General features: G+C 48.8%; 1 protein-coding gene across 1 annotated transcript in view; it reads right to left on the bottom strand.

The window, feature by feature from the left end:
• Positions 1–1,361: 1,361 nt before the first annotated feature.
• Positions 1,362–17,057, bottom strand: part of LOC119928943 (solute carrier family 2, facilitated glucose transporter member 5-like) — a 28,731-nt gene continuing 13,035 nt past the window's right edge. Inside the window, exons 4-12 of the mRNA XM_038747502.1 lie at positions 12,619–12,743; positions 11,453–11,605; positions 8,874–8,999; positions 7,739–7,926; positions 7,379–7,489; positions 5,156–5,257; positions 3,879–3,954; positions 2,631–2,758; positions 1,362–1,802 (exon numbers count right to left, since the gene is read on the bottom strand). Of these exons, the coding sequence (XP_038603430.1) occupies positions 1,578–1,802; positions 2,631–2,758; positions 3,879–3,954; positions 5,156–5,257; positions 7,379–7,489; positions 7,739–7,926; positions 8,874–8,999; positions 11,453–11,605; positions 12,619–12,743 (1,234 nt within the window). The 3' untranslated portion in view covers positions 1,362–1,577. The remainder of the gene's footprint in view (positions 1,803–2,630; positions 2,759–3,878; positions 3,955–5,155; positions 5,258–7,378; positions 7,490–7,738; positions 7,927–8,873; positions 9,000–11,452; positions 11,606–12,618; positions 12,744–17,057) is intronic.

A 17,057-nucleotide genomic window follows, 5' to 3' on the forward strand; every position in this document is an offset into this window, starting at 1 on the left:
TCTAATTTCCCCACTTCACTGAACAAAAATTACTGAAAGTATAGACTTCATGTCATGGTTCACTGCTAATAACCCAGCAAATCCACATTTCTGAGCTCTGATGTAGCAATGGCATTTCTTGAGCACCGGTTACACTACACCATTCTAAGTCTCTGGGAGAGTACAGCGGAAGCATGAGACATTCCATGTCCACAGGGAGCTTTGTTGGGAGCCAGAATAGCTGTTGCAGGCTGGGTTCGACTAGGCATGATGGAGCCCAGCCCAGCCCATTATGGAGCCACCCGGACTCCAGGGGCACCAGCTCTGAGAGGGCCTCCCCAACCCCATCCCTCAACTTTGCTTGTTCCAGTTCTCCACTGCAGCTGCATTCAGTGAAAAACTGGTAACATCCACAGTCTCTGCCAGGCTAATTAAGCCATGTGGAAGACGAGGAGGAGGAAGCAATTTCCATGATACCGCCTCAAAAACTTTCAGACCATGTTTCCCTGATCCTCAGGAAACTCCAGAGATTGCCTATCCACCTCCATATCAAACAAAAACTCATCACTATTTACTTTAAAACACTTAATCACCTCACCCCCTCCTACCTCAGCTCACTACTCTACTACTACAACCCACCCCACACACTTCATTCTTCTAATGCTAACCTTCTCACTATACCTCAGCCTCATTTGTCTTGCTGCCGACCTCTCACCCGCATCCTACTTAATGTTGGTATTTGTTAAGTGCTTACTATGTGCAAAGCACTGTTCTAAGTGCTGGGGTAGATGCAAGGTAATCAGGTTGTCCCACGTGGGACTCACAGTCTTCATCCCCATTTTACAGATGAGGGAACTGAGGCCCAGAGAAGTTAAGTGACTTGCCCAAAGTCACACAGCTGACAAGCGGCAGAGCCGGGATTTGAACCCACGACCTCTGATTCCAAAGCCCGGGCTCTTTCCACTGAGCCATGCTACTTCTGGCCTGGCACGCCCTTCCTCCTCATATCTGACAGATGATTGTTCTCTCCCCCACTTCAAAACCTTATTGAAGGGACATCTCCTCCAAGAAGCCTACCCTGACTAAGTCTTCCTCTCCTCTTCTGCACTGCTCTTGTTACTTCATTCATCCTCCCTCCCAACCCCATAGCACATATGTACATACCTTTCTATCTCTCTCTCTCTCTATATATGTTATATATATTTATATATCTGTAATTTATTTATATATGTATTTCTTTATTTATATTAATGTCTGCCTCCCCCTCTAGACTATGAACTAGTTGTGGGCTGGAATGTGTCTTTTTGTTGTTATATTGTACTCTACCAAGTGCTTAGTACAGTGCTTTACACACAGTAAGCACTCAATAATTACGATGATGATGATGAAAGGTAGTTGGCTGCTCTTTAATGACAGCAGGAAAAACACTCAGAAGGCATTCATAGGCTGGCCAGGGAGCCCAAAGACACAACTTACCAGCCATGCTGGATGACTCCTATTTCTGCAGATGCACAATTAGCTAGCTGGTTGCAAATAAAATGAGAAGGAGAGGGAAGAGTGTCAGGCTGATCTCCCTGGGCAGCCGTGACCCCAAGAGTTTAGGGCTGTTCATCAGTCACGCCAGCAGGGAGGAAGCGGGGGGTTTTGAAGTCCTTTAGTTCCTCCTTATTGCCCGAGATGTCGACCTGGTTCCTCTTGGCGAAAATCTGATTGATCTCCATGAATGTTTTGCCTTTGGTCTCTGGGACAATCAGGTAGGTGTAGATGGTGGTGAGCAGGCAGATCACACCAAAGATGATAAAGCTGTAAGGGCCAAGGGCTCCCTGCAGGAGGACAAGCGAGATACAAGGGAGTCCAGGAGCTCTTTGCTGCCGTCCCTTTGAAGAGGGCCTACAAGGGGATCTGAACAGGCTGGTTGTGCTAGTCTTGTTGAAAAACAGGGCACTGGGCTTCCAACCCAAGGTTGTATGTTTTTCTTTCCCTTTTAGTGATCATGAGAATGGGAGTGGAGGAAAGTGTGGAGTTTAAAGTTCCTCAGCTTCCTGGAGTGTCCAAACTACAAGTCCTAGAATGCTGTGGGACCTTTTTTCCAATTGTATTGGTTATGTGCTTACTAGGTGCCAGGCACTGTGCTGAGTGCTAAGGTAGATACAAGCTAAACAGGTTGGAAACAGTCCTGTCCCACATGGGGCTCACAGTCTTAATCCTCATTTCACAGATGAGGTAACTGAGGCCCAGAGAAGTTAAGTGGTTTGCCCAAGGTCACACAGCAGACAAGTGGTAGAGGCAGGATTATAACTCAGGTTCTCTGACTCCTGGGTCCGTGTTCTTTCCATTAAACCATGCTGCTTGCTTTGAGCCTGTACTGAGCATGTTCCGACTGGGATGGGTTGAGCAAAAGCTCCTGGAGGTCAGTGCCAGGGAGAGTGACCAGCTAGCCAGGGCAAACTGCTCGACAACCCTCGGAAATTTAGCAAACTGGCTAAATTGGGACAGGAGGCTGACTTAGAACTGAGGGAATGATCACCAGTTAGGGTTCCCTTCTCTGCTCCATGTCACACCTAGGCTCCCAGTTTTCAGTTATTGTATTTTCCCTATTAAGTTTTTCCCCGAATGAGTTTCCCTGGAGCTTGGGGACAGGCAAGGCTCACCTGGATAAAAGGGAAGACCAGCCCCACGGTGAAATTGCAGAGCCAGTGAACCGTCCCCCCGACCATGTATGCTGCTGGCCGGGAGGACTGCAGGAACATCTCTGTGATCACTAGCGAAGGGATGGGGCCTTTAGGGAGAAAAGAAGAGAAGAGAAGAAAGTGAGTGTGGGGAATTGGAACTCGAGTCTTCCCACCTTGTTGATTAATGGAACATTCAATGGATACCAATTCTGAAAATGTTCTGCCCCAATCAAACGCAGCTTTTTAATCAGTGAGAGTAGGGTGTCCTTTCTCCAAAGGCAGACTCAAAGAGGACTTCTTACTATGATATAAGAAACCCTTAGAACAATGCAGAAAAATGGCATGCAACCAGACAATATGCATTGGTCAGGAGGGTCATTCATTTTGTCCCCTGGTCCTCTCACTCAAAAGAAGGTTAGGGTTTCCCACAGATGTCCTTTGGGCCAAAAGTGTGAGGGTGGTGGCAAGTCCAGCACCAAGATGAGCAGGATAGAAGGAGAAAGAAAGAGAAATCATGCCAATCTCAATTGGTGTCACTCTCCCCAGCGGGCCAGAACGTCTGTCTCCCCTGGCGTCATGGTCAGGTAGCTGGGATGGGAACTCTGAGTAGTTAACAGTAGCAAGAGTTGCTTTCAGGTGGGTTTTTTTTCTTACTCTGTCCTGTTGCTACTCTCCATCTCTGAGCAACCCTGTTAGTGTTCCTGGAGCACACTTTGTCTGTCTCCCTCTCTCGACTGCTCTCTGGCTCGCCCTCCCTCTCCCCCTTTCCCTTATCCTTCCTTTTTCCCCCTATGCTTTTGTTTGTTTTCCTTTTTGGCTTCTCTCTCCTCCCCCTAAAAACATTTGGACTGCTGCATCCTCCCCTGGAACTCTATACTCACCTCTTCACTGCCCTCTCACTTGAAGCTCCAGAAAATGTGGCCAAATAGCCAACTCTATTGCAAAGAAACCAGTTACCTGTGTTCAAAGCCTTCTCAAATGTATTCATTAATGTAATATTTCAGCCTGATTGCTCTTCCCATCATGCCTGGTTTCCATTGCATAGCCAGGCCAAAATCAAACCACCGCCCCCAAGTCTAGGGCTCTGATACACTAGTCCACCCTGCCTTTCCAAGATCACCCATTAAATCCCTCCCAGGTCTGCTTCAGTAGCTGGAGGGGTTTGGCCTCCTGCATAGGTTGGGGAGAGGGTGGAGGTGGCAAGGTAAGCAGCCCCCAAATACTTACTGGGTCCTATTGCATGCCCCACGACATACATGATGACACAGATGATGCTGAGAATCGGCATCCCAGCCACTTGGTCCTGTGTGGGGAGAGTAGAGGTGATCCGGGGGGCTGTCCGGGGGCAGGCCTGGATTGGTGGGAACCCTTACCTTTTCATCCCCGGGGTCCACCCATCGGGTTGTAGCAGGGCTGGAACCTACTAGTGGAGCCTTTACACTGATGGGGCAGGGGGCAACAGGAAGAGCCTGAATTACTGCATCAGCCTCCTCTCTGATCTCCCATTCTCCTGTCTCTCCCCACTTCAGTCTATACTTCACACTGCTGCCCGGATCATCTCTGTGCAGAAATGCTCTGGGCATGTTACTCCCCTCCTCAAAAATCTCCAGTGGCTGCTTGTCAACCTATGCATCAAGCAAAAACTCCTCACTCTCGGCTTCAAGGCTCTCCATCACCACACCCCCTCCTACCTCACCTCCCTTCTTTCCTTCTACAGCCCAGCCCGCACCCTCCACTCCTCTGCCACTAACATCCTCACTGTGCCTCGTTCTCGCCTGTCCCGCCATTGACCTCTGGCCCATGTCCTCCCCCTGACCTGGAATGCCCTCCCTCCACACATCTGCCAAGCTAGCTCTCTTCCTCCCTTCAAAGCCCTACTGAGAGCTCACCTCCTCCTGGAGGCCTTCCCAGACTGAACCCCCTTTTTCCTCTCCCCCTCCTCATCCCCCCATCCTACCTCCTTCCCCTCCCCACAGCACTTGTATATATTTGTACAGATTTATTATTCTATTTGCTTTACTTGTACATATTTACTGTTCTATTTATTTTGTTAATAATGTGCATATAGCTATAATTCTATATGTTCTGATGATTTTGACACCTGTCTACATGTTTTGTTTTGTTGTCTGTCTCCCCCTTCTAGACTGTAAGCCTGTTGTTGGGTAGGGACCATCTCTATATGTCTCCAACGTGTACTTCCCAAGTGTTTAGTACAGTGCTCTGCACACAGTAAGCGCTCAGTAAATACAATTGAATGAATGAATGAATGAAGAGCTTGGAGACAGAGGCTGGGCCCACTGACCCACACAGTTTCCTCTGGATATTTTTCTGGTCCCAGAGGACTTCTGCTCTGGGGAGGTAAATGGGTGATTGTGGGCAAGGGTATTTCTCCCCATCCTGGGGCCCCAGTGGGTCCCCTCCAGTCCTACCGGTGGTGGGGGGAGGGGGGCTGCACTTTCCCATCAGCCATGGAAGGCAGAGGAGAGAGTGGGCTTGTTCCCCACCTGGAGTGCGAGGGCCGTGGTCAGCACAGCACAGGCCACACAGCAGATGCCAAAGCCAACGAGCAGCAGCAGCCTCCTCCCCAAGACCTCCACAATGAAGACCTGCCAGAGAAGGTGATTTATTTATCATCTTTATTTATATTAATATCTGTTTCCTTCTCTAGACTGTAAGCTCATTGTAGGCAGGGAATGTATCTGTTATATTGTACTCTCCTGACTGTTTAGTACACTGTTCTGCATATGTATCTGTTATATTGTACTCTCCTGACTTTTTAGTACAGTGCTCTGCATACAGTAAGCACTCAATAAATATGATTGACTGACTGAATGACCAACTGGAGGGAAGGATGCTTCTGAAAATCCCAGCTGGCTGGGCCCCACTGGAGCCAAGGGCAGGACTCTGCAAGCACAGTCGGCCCCAGGCCCAGTGGCCCATCACTTTTCTAACCTCGGGGGGTTTCCTTCACTCCCACCAACCCCAGAATGGAAGGCGAGAGAGAAGTTTAGTGGGACAAGAGAACCCCATCAAACCCCAGAAGTACTGAGGGCAGCAGCCCTTCTCCAAAGCCAAAATTGCAATGAGGCCTAGTGGATAGAGCCCAAGCCTGAGAGTCAAGGGACCCAGGTTCTAGACCAAGCTCCATCACTTGCCTGCTGTGTGCCTTGGGGCAAGACACTTAATTTCTCTGTGCCTCTGTTTCCTCATGTGTAAAATGGGGATTAAATGTCTGTTCCCCTCTCCCATACCTTAGACTATGAGCCCCATGTGAGACAGGGAGTGTTTTTGATCTGATTGAATTATATGTTTGGCACATAATAAACACTTGACAAATTCTATAATTCTTTTGGTAAGAACTGGCTTTCACATATATGGGTACCTGGGTCTTGCACAAAGATCTGGACAGTAGCAAGGGGCCCACCCCGACTCCCCTCAGATCAAGAAAGCTGCTGGAAAACAACCAGCTAATCCTTGAATCCCCCAGACTCCTTTGGGCTGGTAGGGCTGCTCCACTGCAGTTCTGATCCCTGGATGCCTTGGCCTCCCCACAACTTTTCCTCTTTACACATCAAGAAGCTCCATCTGTCATAGCCTGTCTCCTGGGCTCAGTTCCAGGCAGAGTGAATTCAGTAATTCTGCCTTTCCTTGGCCTCAGAGCAGACCCAGTTACAACAACAGAGGGGTGGGACAAGGGCCATGGCCTCCATTTTGTGGCCCTCCTGAACATTGGCCCAGGATCAAGATTAGGGGCCCAGGGTCCAACAGCCACCACTTATCCCAATCCCTGCTTGAAGGGATGTGTTTCACAGGCTTTCCAGCTCACTGTATGTCTGGTTCCCTGCAGTACCAGAAATGAAAAGGTGGAATTGTTGGACTCACTAACACTAATCCTCATGGAAAATGATTAATTGCTCACTTTAAATGCCAGTTTTCTGTTGTAAGTGGGTAGGACCAATGGGGCAGGAAACTCTCAGGTCAGAGACTTGAGATGAGCAAGGCTGGGAGTCTACCTCAAAGTGGCTCTGCAATTTGTCTGCTGTGCTACCTTGGGCAAGTCACTTGAGTTCTCTGTGCCTCAGTTACCTCATCTGTAAAATGGGGATTAAGACCGTGAGCCCCACATGAGACATGGACAATGTCCAACCTGAATAGCTCATACAGTATCTGGCACATAGTAAGTACTCAACAAACACCATAAAAAAAAAGAGAAGCTGTGTGACTTAGTCGAAAGAACACAAGTCTAAGAGTCAGAGGACCCGAGTTCTAAACTCAGCTCCGTCACTTGCCTGCTGTGTGACCTTGGACAAGACACTTAACTTTTCGGTGCCTCAGTTTATTCATCTGCAAAATGGGAACTCAATACTTGCTCTCCCTTCCACATAGGCTGTGAGCACAGTGAGTGATAGGGTGTGCCTGAACTGAATACCTTGTACCCACCCCAGTGTTGAGTACAGAGCTTGGCACATCATAAATTCTTAATAAGTGCTACAGTGATGAGTTGTGGAGACCATCTTTTCCACTGCCCCCATGGAGTTTTGCTACCCACAAACTCAAAACGGTGCCATCTGGAGCCTGCAGCTGAGTGCAGGGATGGGAGGAGTAAGGAACTCGGGAGTCTAAAACATGACTCGCCCCTCTCTGAGGAATCTCACATGCTCCTGGGACCATCTTCTCCCAGATCCCTGACTGTGGAACCCAAACAGCTCAGGGTGGCCAGTACGTACAGCTGTGAAGGTCATCACTACGTTGACTGCTCCAGTGCCAGCCGTCACGTATTGAACATCATCCACCTTTACCCCCGCTTTCTGGTAGATACTGTCTGCGTAGTAGTAGATCTAGAACCAGATCAGAAAAAATAGTCAGAGGGGCCCACTGGGGACCAAGGCACAGTCCTGACCAGTAAAAGCCAAAGCAGGTCAGATCCCCTATATCCCCCCAGACACTAACAGGAAGTGGGTAAGTAATTCTGATTCAGGAGCACAGCTTTCTTCTTGGGGTGGATTCTTGCACCTCCCCTGAGGAACAACCACTCAAGTCTGAGGGCAGACAGACTCCACCCCACCTCAGGATGACCCTGCACCCACCGCATTAACTCCCGACAGCTGCTGGCCGGCCATCAGGACAATGATGGAGATGAGCTGCCACCGCAGGGACCGGAAGGTGAAGAGGTTGAGGACGGACAGACGTCCCTCAGCCTTCTCCGCTTGGTCTTCGAGGCGCATCTCTTCCACCTCATCCTCCACATCGTCCCAGCCTCTCAGTTTCCGTAAATCTGCAGGAGAGGACAGAGTGAGAGGCTGACAATACAAGTCAGGCCACACCGGGGCAGCCCAGGTTCCACCCAACCTGGAGTCCCTCATAAATCCTCCCAAGCCTGTCCACCCCAGACAGAAGGATCCCTTCTTGGACAGGAGGGTCCCTCCCGGGGCCCTACCAGGCCTGCGGCCCCAAAGGATGCTGAGGAACTGTAGAATTGTAGGCACTAGGTGCCTCCCCTACAGCTGCCCAAATCAATAGTTGAGTCAGCCCTCTCCCCTCTCTTCCCATGAAAATAGAGTGTTATGTGAATACACAGTCCATGTCCCACATGGGGCTCGCAGTCTTAATCCCCGTTTGGCCAATGAGGTAACAGACACAGAAAAGTTGTGTGACTTGGCCAAGGTCACTCATCAGATGAGGGGTGGAGCTGGTATTAAAATCCAGGTCCTTCTGACTCCCAGAACCATGCTCTATCCACTAGTCCACACTACTTCTCAAGCCCAAGATCCAAAGTATTGACCAAAATGATAAAAATACATTTTGAAATATTGATTTTAAAACATGGCTTTTACGTGATCAAACAACACAACTATGTACCAGCAAGGAAAGTTTGAATTCAACGTTTTGTGCATACTTATGTCAATCTAGAACTTAATTTTCCAAGTATCATCTTTCACAGTCCTTGGCATAAAAAGGCACTTGGTGCTAACAGGCTTGAGATATCACTCTCTAAGCTAAATAAATCTGCCAGTTTTGAAGCTAAACTAGATTGGGATTCTATCATTCTATTCAAGTTAGTTAAAATACTTCAAAGGGAAGAGAAATGCTTAAACCAAAATAACTCTGAAATTATCTGAAAGTGAAGGAGGGCACTGTCAGTGATACAGGACACTGAAATTTGGCAGTGGATTCAAGAATACCTGAAGAGGAATGGACTGTGTTATCAGGGGATTGTGGTACCTCTTCGAGCTCTTTCTTCCTCTCCCTTCTGGATCAGCGTGTACCTGGGGCTCTCGGGAAAGAAGGGCAGGAAGAGCAGCTGCAACCCCGCAGGAACACCCGTCAGGCCGAGCAGAATTGTCCAGCCTGCAGAGAACGTACACCCAGTCCAGACAGCTCCCAGGGGAGACTGACATCACCTATGAACACCCACATCCCTGCCCTCTCCCTGGAGGGGAACCTGCCCAGGCGAATCCAGTCTCCCAACGAATCTCATCATTGCCCTTGATTCATTCATTCATTCATTCAATTGTATTTATTGAGCACTTACTGTGGGCACAGCACTGTACTAAGCACTTGGGAGAGTACAATATAAAGCAGCATGGCTCAGTGGAAAGAGCCTGGGCTTTGGAGTCAGAGGTCATGGGTTCGAACCCCAGCTCTGCCAATTATCAGCTGTGTGACTTTAGGCAAGTCACTTAACTTTTCTGTGCCTCAATTCCCTCATCTGTAAAATGGGGATTAAGATGGTGAGCCCCCTATGGGACAACCTGATCACCTTGTAACCTCCCCAGCACTTAGAACAGTGCTTTGCACATAGTAAGCACTTGATAAATGCCATAAAAAATGAACAGACACATTCCCTGCCCACATTGAGCTCACAGTCTCATAATAATTATAATAATAATAATAATAATAATAATAATAATGGTATTTGTTAAGGGCTTACTATGAGCCAAGCACTGTTCCATGCAGTGACCTTGGCTTCACAGACTCCATCCTCTCCTGGTTCTCCTCTTATCTCTCCGGTCGTTCTTTCTCAGTCTCTTTTGCAGGCTCCTCCTCCCCCTCCCATCCTTTTACTGTGGGGGTTCCCCAAGGTTCAGTGCTTGGTCCCCTTCTGTTCTCAATCTACACGCACTCCCTTGGTGACCTCATTCGCTCCCACGGCTTCAACTATCATCTCTACGCTGATGACACCCAGATCTACATCTCTGCCCCTACTCTCTCCCCCTCTCTCCAGGCTCGCATCTCCTCCTGCCTTCAGGAAATCTCCATCTGGATGTCTGCCCGCCACCTAAAGCTCAACATGTCGAAGACTGAACTCCTTGTCTTCCCTCCCAAACCTTGTCCTCTCCCTGACTTTCCCATCTCTGTTGACGGCACTACCATCCTTCCCGTCTCACAAGCCCGCAACCTTGGTGTCATCCTCGACTCCGCTCTCTCATTCACCCCTCACATCCAAGCCGTCACCAAAACCTGCCGGTCTCAGCTCCGCAACATTGCCAAGATCCGCCCTTTCCTCTCCATCCAAACTGCTACCCTGCTCATTCTAGCTCTCATCCTATCCCGTCTGGACTACTGCACCAGCCTTCTCTCTGATCTCCCATCCTCGTGTCTCTCTCCACTTCAATCCATACTTCATGCTGCTGCTCGGATTATCTTTGTCCAGAAACGCTCTGGGCATATTACTCCCCTCCTCAAAAACCTCCAATGGCTACCAATCAATCCGCGCATCAGGCAGAAACTCCTCACCCTCGGCTTCAAGGCTGTCCATCACCTCGCCCCCTCCTACCTCACCTCCCTTCTCTCCTTCTACCGCCCAGCCCACACCCTCCGCTCCTCCGCCGCTAATCTCCTCACTGTACCTCGTTCTCGCCTGTCCCGCCATCGACCCCTGGCCCACGTCACCCCCCGGGCCTGGAATGCCCTCCCTCTGCCCCTCCACCAAGCTAGCTCTCTTCCTCCTTTCAAGGCCTTGCTGAGAGCTCACCTGCTCCAGGAGGCCTTCCCAGACTGAGCTCCTTCCTTCCTCTCCCCTTCGTCCCCCTCTCCATCCCCCCCGTCTTACCTCCTTCCCTTCCCCACAGCACCTGTATATATGTATATATGGTTGTACATATTTATTACTCTATTTATTTATTTATTTTATTTGTACGTATCTATCCTATTTATTTTATTTTGTTAGTATGCTTGGTTTTGTTCTCTGTCTCCCCCTTTTAGACTGTGAGCCCACTGTTGGGTAGGGACTGTCTCTATATGTTGCCAATTTGTACTTCCCAAGCGCTTAGTACAGAGCTCTGCACATAGTAAACGCTCAATAAATACGATTGATGATGATGATGATGATGATGCACTGTGGTAGATACAAGGTAATCAGGTTGTCTTCTATGGGGCTCACAGTCTTAATCCCCATTTTACAGATGAGATAACAGACATAGAAAGTTAAGTGACTTGCCCAACGTCACACAGCTGAAAAACGGCAGAGCTGGGATTAGAACCCACGACCTCTGACTCCCAAGCCCATGCTCTTTCCACTAAGCCACACTGCTTCTAAGCCAACCCTAGAGAGAGAGTACAGCATAAAATAGTTGGTAGACACATTTCCTGCCCACAGTGAGGTTATAGTCTTGAGGAGTGAGCTTAGAGTCTAGAGGATCCTAGCCAGCCTCTGTCCATCTCTGAGAAGGAAGCTGCCCTTCTTTCCCCCACCCAGCCTCTCCACCCCCTCCACTGCAGCTTTGGTCATCAGTGGGGAGGTGTCACATCAGAACCAATGAGGGTTTATCGCCGCACTCTGGCCCCACCCTGGGCTTCACCTTCTTCACTTGCGAGGATGCTTCGGAGGCCAAAGATCTGGGCGATGAGGATGCCAACTGTGATGAAAAGCTGCGGCACCACACCAATGGCTCCCCGCAGGTTTCTGGGGGACAGTTCTCCTAAGTACATGGGAACCACATTGGAGGACAAACCTGGTGAATGGGGGATGAAAAATCAGGTCAAGAGATGGCCATTTGTTGGGAGGGCCAGTAGTGGGAAGAAATTCATCACTTTTTATGGTACTTGATAAGCACTTACTATGCTTCAGGCACTGTACTAAGCACTGGGGTAGGTACGATTTAATCAGGTTGGAAACAGTCCATGTACCACACGAGGCTCACAGTCTTAATTACCATTTTATAGATGAGGTAACTGGGGCACAGAGAAGTTAAATGACTTACCCAATGTAAATAAGAACTCAAATGCCACAATTTTATTATTATTGGGCAGCACCGCTGGTCTCACCCAGTAATATCACTACATATGTCCATATATTTATAAATACGTATGCCATATATTATACATGTAATAATATGTGTAATAACATGTATATACATAATAACATGATAAATATACAATGCACAGGGCTCATATTACCATATGCTCACATACACACAAACATCATAAAAACACACACACACACATACACAGAGGCACCCATGGAAAAATTCCCTTCTTTCTCCTGGAGCTAACATGGCTGGAGGAAAACTCCAACGAGTGGATGTCCAAGGACCTGGCTGATAGTGGGATGAGGATCTCTCCAAAGAGCCAAGTGACCCTTTCTACCCCCAGGACTTTGGGTGGGGAGTTGGATCGGTCGGTGTCTATTCACCCTGCAGCACTCTGATAATCACCTGGAGATGTTGAAACCCAGCAACAGTGTAGGTAAGCGATAGAGAGTGCCATAAGGTGCCCCAGGACCCAGCTCAGCTTTCAGAACTCGGCTGAGTCACAGCTTGGTTTGTCGCTAAGGCAATGACTAGGAGAGCAGACCCTTTTGCTGCCTGCAAGCCTGAAGAGAGAGAAGAGTGGCGGAGATCACTGATCCTTGGGCCCTCACCAGACCCAAGAGCTCCTGGAATGGACCCAGCCCATCCCCAGCCCGCCCTTCTGAAGCCGGCTTGCCCCACAGTTTTGGCCGGATGGCAGAGCAGAACACGGATACCTGCGCAAATTCCCACCACAATACGGGAAAGGATGATCATCTCATATGACTTGGCCAATTTGCTGGTTCCCATCAGGATGGCAGGGATGATGGAGAAGATGTTGTTGATCAGCAGGGTCCCCTTTCTGCAAGGAGAACAGTCAGGCCTTGTCCCTGGCCAGGATGAAGGATTGACCCCTCATTTCCCGACCTAGCCACGTCTCCCAGTGGAAGGGAGTTCATTCAGTCATATCTATTGAGCGCTTACTGCTTGCAGAGTGCTGTACTAAGTGCTTACAAGAGTTCAATGTGACAATAAACGGTCACATGCCCTGCCCATAGTGAGCTGATGCTGAATGTCTTTTTGCCTGAGGGGAGCCCAGAAAGGTATGGTTTGGTGAAGAAACATCCAGAGGCAATGGGAATAGCCAATTTCCACCTCAGGCAATCAGTGACATTTATTGAGCACCAACTAACTGCAAAGCACTATACACAGTGTTTGAGAGAGTAAAACAGATGCCAAACATAGGTTTCCTGCCCTCTAAGTGCTTATGATCTAAGAAGGCTTGCAATCCTTCAACAAAATGTGAACAAGAGGATGAATGAGAATACAAATGGTAACAGTGCAAATATGTTAGGACCAATCAATCCATCAATAGTATTCATTGAGCACCTACTATGTGTAGTCATAGTAAGCCCTTGGGAAAGTGCAACAGAAGGAGACATAATCCCTGCCCTTGAGAACCTTACACTCCATCAGGGGGACAGACATTAAAATACATTTTGAATGAGAAGAAGGAAAGGGAATCAGTACATCAGTTAGTGCTTAATAGGGCATTCAAGTGCTGTACTATGTTGTGAATACTTAAGTCCTTAGGTGGACTCAGAAAGGCTGGAGTGACAACTGGGAGCAGGTGCAAATTAATGCAGGGCTCCCAGGGTGGAAGCCCAAGGGCCCCCAGACTAGGACCTCCTAACCCTGAACACCTCACAATGTAGTCCCCGGTAATAATAATTATGGTGCTTGTTAAGCACTTACTAAGTGGCAAGCACTTTTCTAAGTGCTGGGGAAGTTACAAGCTAATCAGCTTGAACCCAGTCTCTGTCCCATATGAGGCTCAGTCTTAATCCCCATTTTAAAGATGAGGTAACTGAGGCCCTGAGACTTGCTCAAGGTCACATAGCAGATATGTGGTGGAGCTGGGATTAGAACCCAGGTCCTTCTGACTGCCAGGCCCATGCTCTACCCACTGAGTCATGCTGCATGAGCTTTGGCCACCTACCCGCTCCTGCCAAAAGCTGCCCCTGAGTGCTTCGGATAGAGAACATTTCCCTGCTGCCAATGGAAGAATTTCCTCTCCTTTCTGCCCTGCAGCCCTGGACTGTTTCCGGGGACAGTGAGGAAAAAGCACGTGGGAACCACAGATCCAGTCACACAGGACCCGCAGCCCCAGAAAAACCTGGTTTAGAAGACCCCAGCTCAGGTTCGATAATCACACCTCACCTGTCCTCTTCTCTCCCTTCTCTCCCCACCAAAACCGTGGCTGGAATGTTGCTGGCCTAGGCAGAACTGCACCAGCTGCTTCCCAGAAAGTACCAGGCCCAGGGACAAAATACTAATAGCTCCATTAGCAATAACTATTAGTCCAACCACTTGGCAAGTGATAATTGTAGAGGGATTAGCAATTGACAACGGTGGCAATTACCAGGACATACACTCCAAATGGTCAATGTCCCCAACCCCGTCTGCTGAGCTGAGGGAGTGGAGCAGGGAAGCTAGCGTGAAGCTAGAGGAAGATCTCAACCAGGCTCTAAGCAGTTAAGCCAGGGAGACAGTTTCAGTGTCATCCTACCCAGGGTGATGATGTCATGTGTCATCCGGAGAGGAGCAAAATCCATTAGCCTTAGACAAATTGGGTTGTTAACTCAGCCCTAGTTGGAGGGATATAAACCAAGAGGAATAGAAGTTAATAGAAGAGAGCTTTCTAAAGGAAATAAGGTTTTAAGAGGGGTTTGAATATGGAAAAAACTGTGGTCTGATGGATTTGAAGTGGGAGGGAATTCTAGGCAAAGTGGAGGGCAAGAGGTTGGAGTCAAGGGAGAAGAGAATGAGGCACAGGGAGAAGGTGAGCTTAAGAGGACTGAAGGGAGCCAGTGGGATAAGGAAGAGGGGAAGGGCTGCTTGAGTGCCATAAAGCTGATGGCCTGGAATTTCTGTTTGACGTAGGGAGGACTGGGTAACAAATGCAGGCTTTTGAGGAATAGGGAGATGTGGGCATAATGATGTTTTCAATCAGTCACTCTATTTAGTGCTTACTGTGTGCATAGCACTGTATTAAGCACTTGGAAGAGTACAATATAACAATAGAACAGAGTTGGTAGACACATTCCCTGCCCATAATGAGTTTACAGTCTAGAGGGGGAGACAGACATTAATATAAATAAATTAAAGGTATGACATAAGTGCTGTGGGGCTGAGGGAAGGGTGAATATGGGGGAAAATTCAAGTGCAAGGGTGACGCAGAAAGAAGTGGGAGAAGAAGAAAGGGGGGCTAAGTCTGGGAAGGCCTCTTGGAGGAGATGTGCCTTCAGTAAGGCTTTGAAGGCAGGAGGAGTAATTGTCCCTAGGCTATGAAGAGGGAGAGTGTTCCATGCAAGAAGCAGGACATAGACAAAAGGCTGGTGGTGAGACGTCAAAATGGAGGTACAGTGAGTAGGTTGGCATTAGAGGAGAAAGTTTGTGGGCTGGCTTGTAGTAGGGAGCAGTGAAGTGAGATAAGAGGGGGGCAAGGTTATTGTGTGCTTTAAAGCTGATGATAAGGAGTTTCTGTTTGATGCAGTTGTGAATGGGCAACCACTGAAGGTTCTTGAGGAGTTTAGAAACGTGGACTGAACACTTTCGTACAACAATTATCTGGGCAGCAGAGTTCATTCATTCATTCATTCAATCGTATTTATTGAGGGCTTACTGTGTGCAGAGCACTGTACTAAGTGCTTGGGAAGTACAAGTCGGTAACATATAGAGACAGTCCCTACCCAATAGCAGGCTCACAGTCTAGAAGGGGGAGACAGACAACAAAACACATATTAACAAAATAAAATAGAATAGTAAATATGTACAAGTAAAATAGAGTAATAAATCTATTACATATATACAGCTGCTGTGGGGAGAGGAAGGAGGTAGGGCGGGGGTATGGGGAGTGGGAGGAGGGGGAGAGGAAGGAGGGGGCTCAGTCTGGGAAGGCCTCCTGGAGGAGGTGAGCTCTCAGTAGGGCTTTGAAAGGAGGAAGAGAGCTGGCTTGGCGGATGTGCGGAGGGCGGGCATTCCAGGCCAGGGGGAGGACATGGGCCGGGGTGGACGGCGGGACAGGCAAGAGCAAGGCACAGTGAGGAAGTTAGTGGCAGAGGAGTGGAGGGTGTGGGCTGGGCTGTAGAAGGAAAGAAGGGAGGTGAGGTAGGAGGGGGCAAGGTGATGGAGAGCCTTGAAGCCAAGAGTGAGGAGTTTTTGCTTGATGCGTAGGTTGGCTGGCAGCCACTGGAGATTTTTGAGGAGGGGAGTAACATGCCCAGAGCATTTCTGCACAAAGATGATCCGGGCAGCAAAGTGAAGTATAGATTGAAGTGGGGAGAGACAGGAGGATGGGAGATCAGCGAGGAGGCTGATGCAGTAATCCAGTCGGGATAGGATGAGAGATTGAACCAGCAGGGTAGCGGTTTGGATGGAGAGGAAATGGTGGATCTTGGCGATGTTGCAAAGGTGAGACCAGCAGGTTTTGGTGATGGATTGGATATGAGGGGTGAACAAGAGAGCAGAGTCGAGGATGACACCAAGGTTGCGGGCTTGTGAGATGGGAAGAATGGTAGTGCCATCAACAGTGATGGGAAAGTCAGGGAGAGGGCAGGGTTTGGGAGGGAAGATAAGGAGTTCAGTCTTGGACATACTGAGTTTTAGATGGCAGGCAGACATCCAGATGGAGTTGTCTTGAAGGCAGGAGGAGACACAAGCCTGAAGGGAAGGAGAGAGAGCAGGGGCAGAGATGTAGATTTGGGTGTCATCAGCACAGAGATGATAGTTGAAGCCATGGGAGCAAATGAGTTCACCAAGGGAGTGAGTGTAGATAGAGAACAGAAGGGGACCAAGAACTAGAGTGAAGAATGGACTGAAGTGGGGAGAGACAGGAGGCAGGGGGATCATCAAGGAGGCTGATACAGTAATTATAGCAGGATTTAAGTTTTAGAAAAATGACCTGGGCAGGAGAGTGAAGTATGGAACAGAGAGGGTCAGGGAGGCAGCAACAAGACTGATGCTGTAGTCAACCTGGGAAGTGACAAGTGTCTGGACCAGCATGTTGGCTGTTTGACTGGATGGGGAAGGGCAGATCTGGGAAACAGCATGGAAGAAAAACCTACAGGATTTGGTAAAAGACTGAGTATGGGGCTGAAGAAGAGGAAGAGTCAAT

This window comes from Tachyglossus aculeatus, chromosome 5 (assembly GCF_015852505.1).
Source record: "Tachyglossus aculeatus isolate mTacAcu1 chromosome 5, mTacAcu1.pri, whole genome shotgun sequence".
Lineage (NCBI taxonomy): Eukaryota > Metazoa > Chordata > Mammalia > Monotremata > Tachyglossidae > Tachyglossus > Tachyglossus aculeatus.